Here is a 20,041-nt window from a genome sequence, read left to right as displayed (position 1 = left end):
CGACACAGACGAGGCCGAGCGTCAACACAGACCTCAATAGTGTGAACGAGGTCAAGCGTGGAGAAAGGCCGAGGTAACACAAACGCGTATCGCATCGTCCCTTCAACAGCCCCGACTTGAGGCAACACTAAGAATACGCGCCTCGCAGGTGGCCGCGTCCTGCTGAGAGGAACGCCAGGAGCGTAACGAACCGCCGCCGAAACCGAGGGCTTCTCCTTCGCACGGCCACCACCGTACAGCTGAATCGTAAAGGTTACGCTTTTCGGCCATCGTCCTATGCGGCGAACGGAAGTGCAATGCTTGCTCACCACATCACCGCCCGGAAGAGACCCGCTTGTTTACCGCTGACCGGTTGTGCAGGCCCGAGCGCGGCTGCAAGTTCCGCTCGCTCCTTCCTGCCTCCCGAGTCCCACGCTCTTCACTGTGACGAGCTGTGTCGGTCATTTGAAATATTGCGCGCTCGATCGGGCTTGCGTATATGTGCCTGGGGAAATCGCTATGTGAGTACGTAATACTTAGATTGAGGAGTTCATCGGAGTGTCTCCGTAATTCATCATAACGCGCATCAAGTTTGTACACATCCGCTGATTCAAAGATAGGCTGTGCTGCTATTACGTCGGAAAACTACCTTGAGGACTGAACTGGACTGGGAAAACTTTATTTAGGTCCCGCAGGACGCGCTTAGGGCGTAGCGGGCGTCTCCCACAACCTACCTTGAGGGAAAGCTAGCTTTAGAGTAAGAAAAAATGTCTGAATGCGGAAAAATTTTCGTACTCCTTAAGAAAGAACGGTGCAACGTTAACGGTGCTAAAGAGCATGCACCACTCAAGAATAATCGCAGAAGCTAATGCTGAGCACTAAAAAGGAACGGGCTAACTCTGATCGATGTATTAGAAGCCAAATTAAATACAGCACAGCTTTGTGCTACAATTTGGTAAACCTACTTGGAAAACATGATACGTGGGGCCGTCTTCCCCTTCTCCTTGTGTGCTAGCGCTATAAAATGCGAAGTTAATGGGGCGAAGTTGCTACGTGTCCCTACTGTCCCCTTCCAGTGACTGAAGCAGAGATGCCTACCGCTTAGTATCAACTTGTCCCTTCTTGCAAGCGGAACGCGCCCGTCTTCTATTGCAACCTGGCCTACGCTGAGCACACACAGTGCCACGGCCTGCTGTGATTGCGGAGTTCACAACAACAGATACCACAGAACACGGCTTGAATTCATACAGAGCACAGGTCTTACAGCACACATATAATGCGCACCATACATTATGCCGAAAGGCAAGTCTTGATCGCTATAAAAAAAGCTATCGTGGTGAAGTACTTAATGGATCACATTCACTGGTAGCATTGTTGCTAAATAACTTCCTGCGCACTGGACAGGAAACACAACCCATAATTCGGTAGCACATGGTTGGGTACGGTTGGGCACGGGTACCGTGAAAGAAACTGATATGTTTTTTTTGGTAGAAATACGCGGGATGGAATTAAGAAACACGGCCCGCAACTTCGATGTGCAAACGCGAGAGAGGACTATTCAGTATACGTTGCGCGCGTGGACCTCACCCTTCCCCTTTCTTTTATCTTTTTTTTTTTTTCGTGACATCGTGTACCGCTAACTTCTGTCCTTGACTGTACTTGTATTTTCATCGTTGTCGAGTATCAGCAGAGGTTAAGCAGTGGACATTCCGCTAGTTACATAACGACACTTCAAAGCAAACGCTTGCTTCACAAAAGTAAGCACTTCACGAATTGCAAATCAAGCGCGCGCGCTCCGCTTGCGCCAGACTTAACGAATGCTCCTCTGCCGAGCTGTGTCGTTGCGAGTAGCAAAGCTGTACAATATGCCTCGGCCGGGACCTTGAAAAATTCACTAGGTGACGTCAGCGGGAAGAAACTGCCGGTAGACGCAACGCGCCTAATTCAAACGCGAGGGTTATCGTTGTCATTGCTAAGTCGGCGGCATCTTGCCGTCTTCTTAAAACGACGATGGCGTCTTAAGTATATGCAGTTACGTCACGTGCTATAGAAAGATTCGCGCTAACTAAATCGGTGGGATCATAAAGCATGGTGGGTTTCCAATCCTTTCCCGTCTTCATCACGCGGTACCTACAGACAGCCCAACTGGCCTCAATAGCCTATTCAGTCACAACTTACACATTTGGGGACCTGACTTATTTTTGCCATTAATGTGCAATTGTGACAAGAATAGACCACAATAATTAGGCTTAAGGTAAATTGAACGTTCTGCTTACCTCAAGTACTTTCATTTTACTTCTGAGGGAAATCGATTGCTACCGAAGATTGCTTTGGAGAAGGCACTACAGCGTTTGACGGGAGGTGTGATGTGGGGCGTTTAGGTAGCAACTGCAAAATATTTTTGTTCTTTCTAGTAATGCTTGCAACCAATAATTTCCTTTTGCAAGTAATTCGCGCTCGTGATTCAATTCTTTTTTTTTTGAGTGCACAATAATTAGATACTTAATCACTTTGTAATTATGGTGACATCATAAAACGCAGAAAGGGTCATTCTACCACATTGACTTGCTCTTAGTAGAGTTTGCAGCACCTTGTAATAAAATTATGTAAATTTCATACATTTATCGACAGTGGATCATAATTCGTGACTGCAGGGGATAGACAAGATCACGTCTTTACCGCGCCAGACTTAATGTAGCGTAAACGAACGACTTTAAGTGCAATATTCACTGGAGAGACTCGCCTGTGTGCAACGTTACTGAGTATTAACAATACGCACTGTGCGAATGCTGCCCTTACTTGTCGGAGAGACTATCTCTGACGGTCGCACTAAGCTTGCAGATTGACCCGAGCTTAGAGCTCCTGACGTCTTCGTCCATTGGAGAAGAAACCAACGCGCTGCTTGTTTCGAAAACAGGCAGCGATCAAGCGATTGCCGCAATCAAGGTTTTGTAATTTAATTAATTAATTAATTTATAGGTGTAAAATTATGTGGGCTTCCTTTAGCATCACATTGTTAAAAGATGGGATATGCCCATTGAGCTGAGCGTTGTGCAATCCGGTGGTTAAGGCGGGTTTTGGCACATTGTCAGGCATTTAGTTGCATTTTTGCCACCCCTCCCCATGCAACCACCGTGTAAAATCCAATTGTATGCCTCAATGAGTTAATTAATAAACTTAAAAAAAATGGCAATCATGCACTCTCTTCAGTGATCATTCGTGGAACATGACCTTTTACGGATATTGCAAGGAGTGTATAATAATGTGCTATGAGGTTATATTTTTTTATTTTTATTTATTTGTCTTTTCTTTCCTTTTATTGTTGTTATATGTCGCCGCAAGGTACCGATAGTGCATGAGTTTTAAATTAATTTTGCTGTTTAACATCGCGCTTATAAGCGTGACATTACGTCATCCACTGTTTGTTTCTGTTTTTTTTTATGCCCATTAGTATTTCTCTTCCCGAGTGATTCACACCACTCATAGCGCCTTAGCTCATAAGAAGTGAAATGAAGTAACAGGAAGCACATTCCTCTAGCCTTCCCATTTCTCCCCAGCTAAATCTGTCGAACTGGTCATGGTGCAAATATCGCGGATAAAGAAAGAGCTAACCGGTAGACGTAGGTTATAGTTGGTTTTCAGCAGAAGCGTAGCCTGTCAATTCACGTTTTGTGATATGAAGGGCACGAACTCCCTCGCGATGATAGGGCATAAAGGGGTGAATCTCCGTCAAGCTGTCACCGAGGTGAGGCGCTGCTGCGTACCATGACACGAGTGAACCGTTAGGTTGTTCATTCAAGGCGGGACCAGCAGACAACTAGCTCTCTCCAGTTGCCTGTTACCGCCACGACCCGACAAGTAATGTTAGGTTGCGGCGGACGTTCGCTAAGCAGAAGCGGGAAAACCTCCGCGGAGATTGAAAGAGCGACAATGTGTTTGTTTCTTTCTTTCTTTCTTTCTTTCTTTCTTTCTTTCTTTCTTTCTTTCTTTCTTTCTTTCTTCTTTCTTTCTTTCTTTCTTCATCTTCTCTCTTTATTTCTTTCTTTACGCTGCTCGTTCTAGAAAAAAAATTGCTTATTCTAATGAAATGGTGGAAAAAAAGGCCGCCGTTGGCTCCAGAGACAGAAAATTTTCCGGTATTTATATTCTCTATCGTAAAAAAAAATGTAGCGAGAGGAAGTGGCTTTCAAAAATGAGCTTCAGAAGATGTGGACGTGTCAATGCGTCAAGCGCTGTTCAAGCGCCGAATTCACTATACGCATACTGAAGCAACGCATCAACTTGTCCGCTTGTCACGACGTTGCTGCTAACGTTGTCACGACGTACAATGCGCAAGGAATTAAAAATTAACAGACAAAACAAAAGAAATACTGGAGTTTTAAGTGTCGAAACATCGATTTGATTACTGAGACCCGCCGTAGTGGCGGGTACTCCGAATTAATTTTGATGATCTGATTTTTTTTAACATGAACCAAAATTAAGTATACTATAGCATTCCTGTATATTGGGCGTGTTGGTATTTGATCTTAGATAACACTTTAACGCAGGCGAACAGGGACAGATGGGTGCGCATCATGCTGTCTACGTCTCCCCTCTGTCCTTGTTCGCCAGCGCTAATATGTTATACACTAGCATTTTTGCATTTCGCTCCCATTGAAATGCGACCGGGGTCGAACCCAGGACCTCAGCAGCACAATGCCATAGCCACTAAGCTATCGCAATGGGTAATTGACCGACAAGCCATGCTCGCAGTATACTTGGAATTATATATTAAAGAATGGCAAGGCTTTAGTATCGATTGGTGGGGTTCAACGTCTCGAAACAACGTAGATGATATGATCCACGCTGTATTGGAGGGTTCTGCAGGACTGAATTGGCCAGCTGTAACTGTTCAACGTACGCCAAAAGCACGGCACACGAGGGCGTTCTTGTATTTCGCCTCCATCGGAATGCGGTTGTTGCAACCGGCAATAGCACCCACGACATCGGGCTCACCAGCAGAACGCCATAGCTATTACGTCACCTCGGCGGGTTATTGAGAGGTAACATTATAAAACGTATAGTTGACATAGTGGGAAGGCTAACAGGCAAATAGCACTGAACGGTCAACCTTGATTATCATACCACGTGCAGTCTTATAACAAAATCATATCAAAACGCAGCTCTGTATAGCAGCTCCTTCTCTATACGGAAGTAGTTTCCGATGAGGGTGGACACTCCATGAAAACAATACAGCTGCGTCCATCATTAAAGTGCACCAATTATATGGTTCATCCGTCCAATTCTACCTGTTCCAGAAGTTTCTATACGATGTGAGGCGCTGCGCTTTATAAGACTACCGATATGCAATGAGATAAGGTGTGGATACAATGACGTGTTCTTCAGTACAAGCCTGTTGTCTTTGTTTTTTCTTTCTTTCTTTTTAGTATGAAGCTTTAAAATTTTACACTAAGATATAAAATGACCTGCAAGCTTGTATAAACATTTCAGTCACACAAGCAATATATCTAATATAAACGTAAGTTGATTCATGCGAGAAAAAAATGTTACGGTAATAAGTGGTCAAATAACAAGGTACGATGAAGTAGTGGCTTACCTCTACGGGAATACGGTGGCGACCGGCTTCCGAATCTGCGAAGACAAAAGAAAACAGCGTGTGAGGATATATGCATGCGAAGATGACGAGAGAAAGCTTGGCTGTGTGTGTCAACTGCACTTGAATTTATATTATTCATATACTAATTCCTCCTCAATGGATTACACGAACAAGTTTCCAAGATATTCTGCTATGTGTTTCGCGCTGAAGATTTTGCATTTGTTGTATCCCGATTATCTTTAAAACATACATCTGAAGGAGTGGCCAGGACTTTTGATTAAGGCCAGCAACTTGTCTCCAAATAGACAGAATGAGGGAGAACGCAAAACGTAGCGCACGCTGCAAGCAGAGAGGTTAATTGCTTCCCACTTCTCTACAAAAATACAGTCCCGCATTGCAGACATTTATATGTCCGATGTTTTGTTGTTGGAAATCAGATGTAGCTGATGAAATAGTTGTCGCAGAGACCCACTCATATATTTTTTTTGTTCGTTTGTGCAAGTGTAAGTACGCTGTAATGGCCGCCTCATCGAGTAGTTTAGCTCAAGGATTGTAATTATGCTATCTGCCACAGGCAATTTTTAAAAATTTGGTGCAGCTAAAATGAAACACCCTGTATATAAAATTTCTGAAGCACAGTTTGGATAAAGAATGCGTAGACTCTCGTGCATTATAGGTGTACCCTTATAATACGTCGTCATCCGCGACTTTAAAGCATCAAAGTTGCAAACGCGAATTTAGGTGAGGCACATAAAATAAACGAAACAGATTTTCGAAGTCACAATCAAATAGTCAAAAGTTACAATAACAAATGTTAACAGCACACACTCGTAATTCCTTCGCTAGAACTTGAGGCTGTTTATAGAAAACCATGGCTCTGGTGCGGCGGTTAGTGTACTTTGCCGACGCGCTGATTGAAATGAGAGAACTCATTACCTTTAAACTGCGCGCATAGCTACGGCTACTTGTAATGTCCACTTTATGCGGTACTTGCTCCAAAGCCGTTCTTTCTTCCGTAAAGTTTTGCAATTTTCGTGGACACTGCCAGTTCAAATATTGCTACCTTTCCGGTGGAAAATGCGTCTACAAAAAACAGCACCGTAAACCTATAGGCACTCACGTCGCAGAAATTAAATTATGGGGTTTTACGCGTCAAAACCACAATTTGATTATGAGGCACGCCGTAGTGGGGGACTCCGTCATAATTTGGACCACCTGGGGTTCTTTACCGTGCACATAAATCTGAGTACACGGGTGTCTCCCCATTTCACCCCCATCGACTCATGTTGCAGGATAGGCTTACACAAAATTATTCTATAGCGAGGAATTGACGCTTTCTTTCTTTCTTTCTTTCTTTCTTTCTTTCTTTCTTTCTTTCTTTCTTTCTTTCTTTCTTTCTTTCTTTCTTTCTTTCTTTCTTTCTTTCTTTCTTTCTTTTGAGCCTTATGACGCCAGACTTCGATCTCCTGCACATCACGCTGGGACTCAGCCGTTCCACACGACTACCGGTCAGTTCGCTATAGGTCGGGTGTCCTAACAGGGTGACCTCTTTTCAGTGTTCGGCGGGAAGCAAAGCAGCAAGCGGTCGGTGACTAAGAACGCAAACACGACGACAAAGGCGTAGTCGCTCGCCTCATCGCTGCCTGGCACATCACCAGGCCGCGACACTGATGACCCTTCGATGACGTTGATTAGCCACGCCGGCGACGCCGTTGTGCTCGCAAGTGACGGACGCGCGCCCCGCCGGAGATGTGCATCGGCAGAGAAGGTTGACGGCTCTCGGAGTCAGGTTGCGCAACGAGCAAGCGGTGCAGCGGTGCAAAAGCTATACTGCGCCGCGACCCGTGCTTATATAACGCCTGTCCGAAATGCAAGCTGCTGCTCACGCTTTGTTGGCATGGGACAAAGGAAAATTTTCTTTACATTGACTCTACAAAGACATGATTTACGTTCGAATATTGTCTGCGACAAGGAAACAGCGCACAAAGCTACAAATAATAGGGAGCTTGATAGAACTAGCGTCCTCAAGCGGCTTTGCGTACACGAGAGCAAGAAAATCACAACGAAATTCCTTGGATTTACGTCTGGAAACCGCGATCTGATCACGAGGCACGCCGTATATATATAGTTGGGACTCCGCATTTAATTTTTGACCACCCGGTGTTCTTAAAGCGCACTTAAATCGAAGTGTACAAGCGTTGCTTTCTTTTCTTTTTTTTTTGCATTGCGCACCTATCAAAATGCGGGCCGCCACGGCCGTGGTCAAACCCGCAACCTCATCAGCGCAACGCCATATGTAGTGGGCTACCACGGCGGGTCCCAAAAGCCCAAACTCTGTATACGCATTTCGCGTTCTTTTGTGATCTCCTTGCGTACTTTCGTACACGTACGTGGCTGACAGCGTTCCCTAACTTTAGGTATCCTGCATCTAAAACTCCCTATAAACGCCGCAGACATGTTTTACGTTCGTATTTCGTGCGCACGCAGAGACACTGCGTAGAAAGCTACAAAGGCGAGTCTCAGGAGCGACTCATCACACACTTCGCTGGCTAGGCAAACAAGAAAAGTTTCAGTTTGTTAGAATGGACGCGGATAGACAAAATCACGTTTCCTCAGTATGAGTGCATGGGTTCGTTCGGCCCATTTTCGAGCTATATAGCATCGCTATGGCGTATCAGCCTCTCCCGCGGCTGACTGCCGGGCTTCGCGGGGGTATACAGTTCCATTCGGCCGAGTGCGTCTATACGGCTTGTGTGCTCGGATGGCGCAAATGGGTTAACGAGTAAAAAGGCCCCGCCAGCCCGCTGTGGGAAACGAGTCGCGGACCGGCATGCAGGCATATGCGGCGCCGATCGGCCCAGCCCGACCGACCGACAGCGCCGGAGAGAGAATATATTTCGCAATGCTATACCGCTCAACTTGATCGGCAGCGCGCGCGGCGGCGGTTGCAAAAGGGAAGCGTTTAAACTCTCGCCTTCTCTTATAAGCGAGCCACCTGCCGTAGTCAAACAGGCACGTGCGTTATACCCCCACGCGAACAGCCGGTAAAGAACACTAGCGCGCGCACTCGAGCACGATTCCTGTCAAGACGAACGGATGTTCTTGTGGTGCTCAACGTCGGAGCCGTCTCTTGCTCCGTCCTTCCTTCCTCGATCTGAGGCTGTCTGACTGGGCCTGACGTTTGCCTCGTCTCTCTGGAGGAATCGTGACTGCTTTGGCTTTCTTTCGCGGAGTGTACACAGGAGCGATCGGTTGCTGCCTTTCCGCTTGTTCTGGGTTTTCCGCTTTGTTTACTGAACTGGCCTTATACACTCTATACCTTACATCTCTCCCATATCTCTCCTCAACAAATCACACATACACTTTATTCTGGACTTACTCCTTCTTCTTCTTTCTGCTGTGACGGTTTAATTCGGCTAGAGAGAGAGCAAGCGAGAGAGGAAAGGCAGGGAGGTTAACCAGAAGTCAGTTTCCGGTTTGCTACCCTACACTGGGCTAGAATACATAAACGATCATCGAGGCGCAGGAGAACGAGACAAGACGCTATAGAAACCTTCCTGTAGGGGCCGGGCGCGCTACGTTTGCTGCTGTACCTTTGACGCCAAACGTAGTGATGCCTATACACGACGTACAGAAAAGAAAAAAAAAAAGAAAGAAGAAAATAAAGAAAGAAAACAACGCCGGGAAAATGTGCTCCGAACAGTTTCGAGCAGATTGTGAAACGAAGCGAGACGAAGCCGGCCGTGTGTATAGGTGAATTTGATCCGCTATAGATTTCACCAGTGCTTGGCTGGCTGCTCCGAAAATATACGGCGTGAGTACACACGCCCACCATGCACTGCTTGATCGAGATCACGTGCTTGCGCCGGCGTTCGTTGCCTGGCGCAGGCAGTATCCGCGGCAACCCTTAACTGTCATACTGGCAAGCACGGTGAAATGACTGACGCACTAAGTGGTCCAGTCCAGTAGCTATGCACAATCTAGACACTAACGTGCAAACCCAAGAGTTGCGTAAATAAAACCAGCACCTCAGAATTTGTTTCGCCTCGTTGTTTTTGTTGAAACGTATTTATTCTCGCAGTTAGCTTCCTCTCTCGACTTTTGTCATCGAGGATTGACGAAGGAAAGGGTGGTCCTGAAATCTTAAAAGTTCGCCCGTGAGGTCATTCTCCCCGACGCAAGCCAGAAGTGTATACTTCAGAAGTGTAGCCGCTTGCGTTGATAGTATATATGTAGTATCCAACGGGTGGGGTCCACTCTCGAAATGCGTTAGTCGTGCCAAATGGAGCCACGCTAGATGTTCAGCAATACGTATAACACCGACTTCCCCGAGATCTACGGCATGCCCTGAAAATATCGTAGGCTTATTAGAATATAACACATACGCGTTGACAAGAACGCCACTCTGCAGCTGATCTGCCACCGCGATCTCTCGAGCATTGACTTCTGCTAATTTCTCCATTTCCAATAAGCGCGTCGTGTAACTGCGGAAGCCGGCGTTTTGTTATTACGTGATTTTTTTTCGAAAAGATAAGCCGAATTCCCGGCCTCACCAAACATGCAATAATAATGTGGGTCGCACCCCGTCCGCAACGGCCGCCCGTGTCATTGTCCTTCCGTACACGATCCGCTTTACCACACGTCTGCGCCGGGCCCTCTAATCGAAGTCAACGATCTTCACGCTTCGTCGCCGGCGGCAGACCCTCCAGTCGCGCACACCGACGGGGCCCGTCGCAATCCAGAGCGGTGTCGCATGATCGATGCCTAATTGGCTTCGTTCACCGCCGATCCCTTGCGATCTGTCGCGTCGTGTCGCACTTGCGGCGTTCGAGCGCCCTTACCGCAAACCACGCCGTTGCTGTCCCCATCGTCGTTCGTCTCGACTTAAGCGGCAACGAGAAGCCCAGCCAAGGCGTGTCGAGCCAGGCCACAACTGTCACTGAGCGATTAGTATCTGTTTCAACGTCGTGGCCGGTAGTACACTTCGTCGCCGGCGTGGCAGAATGTCCCCGTTCACGTCTCCCCGTTCGTGGCCGGCCATATCAAGCCTGCCCGCCCCGACCGCCGTTTCGTAGTCAATTACTCTTCCAACCAACGATCCCCGCAAGAGCTTTGGCTTATCGGATTACTGATTCGGATTGGATTCCGGCACTGCTCCCTTTGCGATCCCTCGTCAACTCGTTTCGGAAGTGAAAGAGCACCAGGGTGGAGCTCGACGGTGCGGATCGCGCATTCGTGGCACGCCGAGAGCAATTGGCGATGGCAGAAGGCACGAAGTGCCGGCGAATCGCGCGACGCCAGCGAGTTGTGAAAGGAATGGTCGTTCTTCCGCAGCCTCCGCGCAATATCGAAGTAGGCATTTCTTAGGGCTCAACAATGTCGCCTCCACTGGGCCCGGTAATCACGATGAATTCGTTACGCTGACTTGCGTTCGCATCGAAGATGTTCTCGCGCTTGTTATCTGCGCACGGAGCGCGAACAGAGCGGTGAACCGTATGTGAGAAGATGGCGGTGGAAAAGAGTCCGACTCCAGAGTGACGCCAAGTTTTGAGCGACATAGGCGGTGTGCATACTAATCTGGACGCACGATCCTGGCTAGAAACCGAATGATTGTTTGGCCCAACATTAAGTCACCCTTCTCTTGGTGCCGATAGCATTATGCAACAATAAGCATCCAGTTTCTACCACTGCCATTGGTGTAAGCGCGAAGGCAGGCGGTTCGTATCACGTAGCGACAATTCCGCAGGCTGGCAGAGGTTACTGTAAACGGCGGTACTGTAACGTCCCGTTCAAGGCTAACACTTGGACTATGCAGAAAGAGGCACCTGAGCTTCCAGGTGGTTCCCTTATCAAAATTTCATCGAGCTTAATGCTGCTTAACTTCTGCGATGTGACCAGAACAGGCGTGTTGAACATGCCCTGGCTGAAGGTCTGCCACAGAACCGAGACAGTAAACGGCCTTGATATGCTATATGCGGCGTGTAAATGGATCATGGAGGCAAACATACCTAAAAAACACGTATATTTTTTCTCAACTACTATTCTGTACAGGACTGTATCGTATTGCCATAGATCTACAAATGACACACAGCCACGAAATCACGCGAATCAGCTTTGCTGCAGTTGAAAAAAAATCAAATAAATAAATAAGGACTTGTCGCCATGATAATTCATGTAGGCGCCCTAATCTTAAGTATAGCATGAATTAATTCGGCATGAGGCGATGAAATCGTGCAGGAGTTCTGTGCACTGCTTAGCTGACTCACGTTGCTTCATTATTTTCGTGGTGAAGAATGACGACAACTGCTGTGATTCGAAGACAGCCTCACTGCATAGTTGGTAGAGGCTCTATCGATCATACTTATAGATCACATTTATGCGGTCAATAAAGAAGGTCACTGCACGCTTTATGAGCCATGAGATAATGACGTGAGCGGTAACTTTACACACTGCCTGGCACAATTTCGAGTACAAAAAAAAAAAACAGTAAGAAAAAAACAACAACAAGCCTTTGAAACGTTTAATTCTAATTTCTTTCGAAACGAGCTCATTGCCTCTTTCCTTAGATTTCAGAAAAAAAGAAAGAAAGAAAGAAAGAAAGAGAAAAGCAGAGTGAGACAACTCTACGACGAGGGCACGAGCGCGTATATCATCATCGCTAAAAAATCTTACCCTGGCGTCAGAATACGATCGCGAGCGAAGGCACATAGCAGCCGCTTATTTCTATTTCTCTGAGAACTCGGGAGTATACAGTGGAAGTCTGATGAATTATTAATTAATCGCGCCAAGCCCCTTTTCCTTCCGCAGCAACGCATGCGGTTCGGAGAGAATCGACTGATGGGCGAAAAAAAAAATCTGAAAAATAAAAGAAGCAAGGAAGAGACAGGTAGACACTTCATGATCGAATTACGCTTGCCACGCGGCGACGCAGGAGGTATAGGGCACGCACGCGATGTCTTTGACCGGACGCGCTCTTCAATCACTTTCAATACTCGCCCAGTTTTTTCTCCCCCTCCCTTCTTCTTGTTTTTCTGTTCCTCAACGCGTACCTAGCTCTCTGTCGGTCCTCCTTCCCAAATCTACCCTTTCTCGTAAAGTATATACTTGTTCTTTTCTTACGTCCTCTCACGACGACGACGAGCAGCTCTTTTTCTGCACGTTTGCTCGGTTTTGCTTCTTTTTCACGCCGCCGCCGCCGGAGGCGCTCACGACTTGGCCCCGGCGCAAGTCGAACGCCCGCCGCCGGTGTGGCGGTGGTGGTACGCGTCAGAATGCAGCCTACATTTTGAGGCAGAGACCGGCCGGCTCACGGCTGCTGCCGGAGTTTTTAAGGGGGCCGACTCACGGCGCGCCGATCAGATCACGGTGAAAAAACGGCGCCAGACACACACGAAGAGAGAGAAAAGAGAAAGAAAGAACTGCCAGAGTGCCGTGGTGAAAAGAAATAGAGCAACCGGCGGGTTGTTCTTCGCTCTCTGTACACGTGGAGAACTTGCCAGGTCGTAACCCTATAAAAGCGACTCTAAAGAAACGTATCGCTTTCTCGGGCTTACGACGCGTGCGTGGCCATGGTCTGCAGGTACTTTTTTTTTTTTTTGTCACCATGAATTATTTTGAATGCAGGCGATGAAACGTGTTACGGACTGCAAGGCGCTGGTCGTCAGAGTGGTGACAGATGCAGAGGAGGTGTTCGATTGACTCCGTATATCCGCAATTGTCGCAGGATGATATGTCATTTATTCCAATGAGGAAAGAATAGCTGTTTGTGAGTGTGGCACTCGGCCTGCTTGTAAACCCTTCATTCAACTATAGCATGTACGTATAGGCGGTCCCCGGTACGGTACTGCAGTTCCTGAAGTCGACAGACCTCAACGAGTGACTGGTTTTGAAGTGCACGTCTGGAAAAAGCGACACGCTCAGTATTTTATTTCCCTTCTCTCTTTTTTTTTTTTTTGGTCACCTAACCTTCATTTTTCTGCGTAGACTAGCAAACCGGGCCTGCGTGTGGCTGACATCCCTGACTCATTCCTGGAATAAAGTCTTTTTTTCTCTCTCTCCCTGACTCTCTTTCGCGTTTATCTCTCTCTCTCTGTAAACTGCGCTTCTCTAGACTGCGCTTCTGTTTCTTGCTTGAAAGGTGGTTTTCTCAATGAGTCAACTTTGTTTGTATATTATTTGCACTGTTGTAGTTAGGCTTTTTTTAGGTCTTGTGGGAACATCGATTTTTTTTTCTGCCTGTTCTTATTTGTTTTCTATTAACTATGAATAGACGGTCCCGATTCAACCTCTTGACATTGAGACCCTCTTCTGCCTTATTCTGTTCTTGTAGTCACGGTTTGTTGAACTCGGAAAAATAAAAATAAAAGTAAGTTCAGTCTTGAAATTTAAAAGTGCGTAACACATTGTACAAGCATCGTGAGAGGATAGATGTCTCCGATCAAAAGTCATTTATTATATACTCGATGTTTCGGAGACAGCTGGGTTCGTTCTTCACGGTGACGATGGACAGCAGCCACTGGTGGACAACAGCTGCTGTCCGCCGTCTCTCCTGAAGAAATAGCCGAACTGGTCTCGAAACGTTAGGTACAACAGACAAGCTTTGGCTGGAGCCATGTATATCCTCTCGTATTAACCCAACCAGACGGAGGCGCTGTCAAAATATATGCACCAGTGATTGCGAATCGCTAAAACAAATACGATGTATTGCAGCAAAAGACATGGCAGTAGGTCGAAGAAAAATAGGCATACGTTTGTGTGAAAGATAGATCCGGCTTTACTAGCGTATATATCACTTTATCAAAACTCGCTCGCTGCACAGGTTTGGTGAGAAAATATTGCTCGTTAGCGGGAAAAACACGGTGACAGCGTGGCTTGATTTCAGTTGCCTGCTGTGCTTGATATAGCTAGTAAAATAAGTCATGTTGGAGTATCTAAGAAAGAGAGAGATAAGCGATAACAGGAAATGAAGGGTGGTTAACCGGGTTGCCCTGTCGACCTTTCTGCTTTCGGAGAAGGGGAAAGGGGTACTGAAATATAAGAGAAAAAAAGTAGAGGAGTTTCACACTATCCACCGACGCGCACACAACGAAGCGTTCATCATTCGCTTCGTCACAAGCGGTCATACAGGCTAGTGCATTTTGTGAAACGCAGCAAGAGCGCTATTGTGCCTTTACACATTGCGGAATGCACGAGGCCACGGTCGCAGAATGCTCTCGACTGTAAAGGGCGTGTCATCTTAATGTCATAACGTAAGTTCAGCCTTAATGCCGAATTACGCTGCTGCAATGGCAAAGCAGTCACGCCTATCAGTCTAGGAGGCTCGGCAAGCCAAAAAAAGGAGCAAAAATAAAAATAAATGACGAAGGAACTTTCAGCACCAGCTCGCTATGAAGTCATGAATTTTGACATCGTGCGCTCGATTTTAGTAATTAGTTCGTCGCTAATTAAGGTCTAGGTTGCATTCTAAAGGAACGTAAGAGTAAATATTAACAATTTTCGTTACCATTTCTTCTCGAAAACCCCTTTGCCTTCTTGCAGCGCAGGGTCGCCACTCAGACACTTTTATTTTTTAAATAAATAAATAAATAAATAAATAAATAAATAAATAAATAAATAAATAAATAAATAAATAAATAAATAAATAAATAAATAAATAAATAATGTTGAAAAGGCTAGAGCAAACTTCCGAGACTCGGACTCTACCGGCATATAGGTGACTTCGTAAGGAACCGCTCCAAAGCGAAACGGGTCAAGGGATTCCCAAAAATGCGGGCTTTATAGTCCTAGAGTGCTACAGGTAGGACCCGGGGAACGATTATGCAAAACTCAATCCCACAGTTCGCAGCTGTATTATTCATGCTAGCATATCAGTCGTGCGGAACCGGGAGGCAGTCCGAATAAACGCCCGTTTCCCAATAGGCTCCGCACCGAGAAAGATATAGCTGATACACACTTTGGCCCACGCAATTCCTGAATTTTGTTTTTTCGGTTCTTTTTTACGCACTTGCCCTCAATTCACGCGTTCAGTAGCAACGGGAGGAACGTTTACGTTGCCTTTAAGCTTGACCATGCCGACTACGCAACTTCGAAGTGTCGTCTCCTTCGGAAAAGAGAGAAACGTTACTTCGACGATCTGTCAAGCAGTACACCGTTGGGCGTGTCTTTTTTGTTTTTCTTTTCTTTTTCCGCGTCGCGGTACACAAGCATGGCATTCTGGATGGCCTCATCCATGGAGAACGAAAAGCCACGTCCCCGCATAATGTTTACACATGTCAGGAAGCCCCCCCACAGGCGCTTTTAGCGAAACACGAAAACGTCGCCATACGAGCTGCTGCCTTCTTCGGAGAAACCACTCAAAATCTATGCAGGCATGCGTGGCGCACTTGAGCGTTTGCTGGAACGGGGTCCCCCTCTTTTTTTGCGTACGCGTGTCCGGAAACTTGGAGGCTACGTGACCACTCGCCAACGGCAAAGGCATCGCAAGGTGACAGAACCTGGCCTTATAGGGTCGCCGTTTGTCCGGTACGGTTGACGTTCGACCGCTCTGTCGAACTTTACAGCAAAGTTGGACAAGACGACGAGTGGTGAAACGAAGGAGGTAGAGACCGCGAGTAAAACTTAATAACTTTTGGAGAACGTTACATCTATTGCACTTGACTGCTGTGGGACACGAGGCATTAAGAACATAACCCGAAGGAAAATTACTGAATAAAATGAGCGCCAACTTCAACAATGGGCTAACGTGGGCAGTTTTATGAAAGTTTTGTTCGTTTGAAAGAATCATATGTTGCACTTTCGGCGTCTGCGTCAGTGCGCGTATTTCACCACCGTTGTAATGCCGCTCTTGAGGGATATTTATTAAGCCGACAGCAGTTAAGTCCTGTGCAGAGGGGATGTCTTCCCTGTTATTCCTTGTCTCGTCATGAACGAATTCGGCAATCTTCGCCCACAGCAACTTGAGGGTTGCCTTGTCATCTATAGGACTGTTTAAGCGTAATGTCATCGAGAACAAGCGAGTGAACATAAAACTGATTTTGTGTGTCCACTCGCTTGTCCGTCCTCGTCAACGCGCTCAAACAATCATGAGTGGGTCTTACCAACAAGGCCATATATGGCTCTCGTACACTTGGGAGTCCCGAGTGATAGTCGGTAGCCGTTTAGATATCGTAGCACGGGAATCACTGAAAGACGCCATTTCGTGGGACGGGGGGGGGGGGGGGGGGGGGTGATGTCGAGCAGTAACAGACTATGTAAATCGCATGTCCTTTGAAAGTGTTGAGCCGCAATGTAACATAATGCCACAACTACGAACGATGATGAGAAAGCTGAATTAAGAAAGTCTACATGTCAAAGGTTCGCGTCGTCTACTTCTTCTAGACCCCACTTTGACCACAACAATAGGGTTGTACATAACGTGAACTGTATTTATACTCCAAGGTATTTTCAAGCTTAGTGCTACCTGTGCAGGCGCCGTTTTTTAAATTTTTTTGTTTTTAAATTGTTTAATTATTTTTCTTTTGCTTTTTGCACCTCGGATTATTAATTGTGCATGCCCCTGTTGAATATACTCTGTTCATGTAGTTGCAGGAGGCCCTAATTGCAGTTTGGACTTTTGGGCCTCCTTCTATAAATATACTATGAATCATGTGCTGTAAATACGAAATAAAAACTTTGAAAGTTTGAAAACAAGATTTAAAAAAACTTGTTACGTTCAAGGTTCGGTGGCAATGCGTACTTGCGTCGCGACACTTCCACCTGCGTATTACTTTTTCGTTCTTTCTTTTTTTTGTTTTTTTTACCACGCCGCACGTTGGGATATGTTTTGTGTACGTTGTGTGTCTGTGACATGCACTGTGAGTATCATTTCATTTCTCACTATTTTCATCTGGAGCTATAGCATGATATAGCCTTGCCTTCAGGCAAACCTCTCGAGGACTCGTTAAAGTGGTGGTTAGCCGGGCTTGTTGGTACGAGGCCATATTATTGCAAACTCCAGTGTCGTGTACTCCTTTAACTTTAGTCTCGTCCTCGTGCTGTTTGCAATAGTATGTCATTAAAGAGCCCCTCTCTCACTTAGTGGACCACCGTTCAGTCCAATGGCGCTTTTGTGCTCTCTTTTTCTGTGTGTGTGTGTGTTATTTTTAGCCTGATTCGTCACGCAGGTGACTCATATGCTACCTTGACAATGTCTAAAATCCGTACAGTTTCTTATCGGCCATTACTTTGTCACGTTAAGCAGCAGCAGCATCGAGGTCACCGTATGGTCTTTCGAATGTCGTTTTCGCATAGGTGCGCCAGAACCGGAGGGCTACGATCTCTAAAGGCGCAGTCGGGCGAGGTCTGTTCATTGACACACACCGTGGCGACGGCCGAAAGAACGGCGTAATTGGTTCAAGGGGGAAATCGGAATCGTTTTTATGCTTCGAAAAAAGTTCGACCATGCGTTGATCACGAGTCCGGCGTGTGCTGCGGTGATCACGTGAGCGACGGATGCGGTCATGCGAGAAAATACAGGCTCGCGAATGGAGCACGGACGAAAAACAAACATATGAGCAAAATGAAGATCAGTGGGAAATCAATACACGGCGGGCCTCGAGCTGGTTTATAATACGATAACGCCTGAGGCAACCGACGTCGATTCATTCCTGACGTCCTTGAGTGTCGCGAGCCGCGGTACGCATGTTCATACGCAAGAGTGACCTGACTAGTCGATTTGATGATCAGCGCGGTGTATCGAAGCGGGCCGATAATTGGATAATGCGGACAAGTCGTGACCCACTCTAATCTAACGCCTTATCTGTGGTTCCCAATGCATTGTATTCTTGTTTAATTTTTGAAAGTGATGTGTATATCGTGGCTGCTATGCACTTCAAGCGTTTCAATGACATGATACATTGATGTTCCTGAAACTTTTAATTGTATCAGCGACTCTTGTGAACATAAAGCCAGATGCCCGCTTAGTGCTCGCCCGCAAAATTTGTTTTTCGATATTTAAGACAGAGAGAAAGCAAGGAGAGGAAAGGCAGGGGGGTCAACCAGACGAGCGTCCGGTTTGGTATACTCTACACTGGGGGTAAGGGAAAGGGGGAATAGAAAGAGGAAAAGAGGGAGAGAGGGGGTACTGAGTGCACGTGAGATGATGCATAGGGACACGGTCTCTCAAACCGCTGCACTTCAAGTAGTGTACTAGTGCACGAATCGCCTTTTTTTTTGTGTGTCAGTGACGGATGTGGCCACGGTCCGAGTATCTTTGACTCAGAGAACGGTCTCGAGTCTAGTCGACATTTAAAGTCCTGCAAGTAGGCATCAACATCAACTTTGTGTGTGTATGACAATATCATGGTTGGCCTATTGACTGGCTGCTACCAACGATGACAGATTGAAAGCATTGCATTTCGTAATCTGGTTTATATTTTACCATCAGAAGATTTACACGCACGCCACGCTACACCTGCTGAGCTCGAGGTCACGGGTTCAACTCCGGCCGAGGCGACCGCATTCCGACGGGGGTGAAATGCAAAAACGCTTGAGTACCGTGCATTGGGTGCCCGTTAAACAACCCCAGTGGGTCAAAATTAATTCGGAACCCCGCCGCTACGGCATGCCTCATAATCAGAATGTAATTTAAATTTAGGATGGCGGAAGGTAGGAGCAAGGCAGGAAATAGAGAAACAGAGCTATAAAGAAACCATCTAAGTTAACCAGGGGTAATATCCGGCAGGGTAGACTGAATCCTTCGTTCCGACGGTATTTTCAGCATTCGTAAATTTCCGGGAGGGGGATATTTCAGCCTGCTCGTGAGCTGTTGCCTTTTGTGAAGAAAGCTTTTCTCATCATCATCGGGAATCTATCTCATGTCCGCTGCAGATAACAAAGACTTCTCCCCAGCGATCTCGAACTTTCCCCTGTCTCGCTTCAACCAACTCCATCCCAAGCCTGCAAAATTCCTAATCTTATCAGGTCATCTAATATTATGCCGTTCTTGACTGAGTTTTTTTCCTCCCCTTGGCACCAGTTTTGCCGTAGAGATCAACATCATTTCGTCGAGGATGTTTTTGTGACTGCACGAGGGGGGGACCACAAGATTCGAAGGAATTAAATGGGCTCGCCTAGTGTATTCTTTTTGTGTTCCCGTTGTTTTCCGCGTTGAATCAAAGAATGCATAAATTCCAAATCAGCCAGCTTTCCTCCTCACTGGAATTAAAAGACTGCGGACCAAGATGGCGAGACCGCAACACGAGCTGCTACACGTATACTATAGAAACGTTAACGTGGTCCGTTGCGCAATCCCGTCGGCCTATGGAAGCGGAGCAGCGCTTTTAGGGACGTGGAAGCCGATACAGACCCCGAGCCACATCCAACAACTCTACTTCTCCTGACAAGCGGTTCTCGACCTTTGCGGGAGTCACAGAAACCGCTCGCTTCACGTAAGAAATGCTACTTATCTTCAGTTTTGGTGTATAACTA

The 20,041-nt window shown here is 46.6% G+C and overlaps 1 protein-coding gene across 1 annotated transcript in view; it reads right to left on the bottom strand.

Annotated features, from left to right (window-relative positions):
* LOC119461363 (uncharacterized) overlaps positions 1-20,041 on the bottom strand; it is a 171,884-nt gene that overhangs the window by 72,698 nt on the left and 79,145 nt on the right. Inside the window, exon 2 of the mRNA XM_037722646.2 lies at positions 5,576-5,610. Coding sequence (XP_037578574.1) covers positions 5,576-5,610 — 35 coding nt within the window. The remainder of the gene's footprint in view (positions 1-5,575; positions 5,611-20,041) is intronic.

This window comes from Dermacentor silvarum, chromosome 8 (assembly GCF_013339745.2).
Source record: "Dermacentor silvarum isolate Dsil-2018 chromosome 8, BIME_Dsil_1.4, whole genome shotgun sequence".
NCBI classification, from domain to species: Eukaryota; Metazoa; Arthropoda; class Arachnida; order Ixodida; family Ixodidae; genus Dermacentor; species Dermacentor silvarum.
This window is presented reverse-complemented; position numbering and strand designations above follow the sequence as displayed.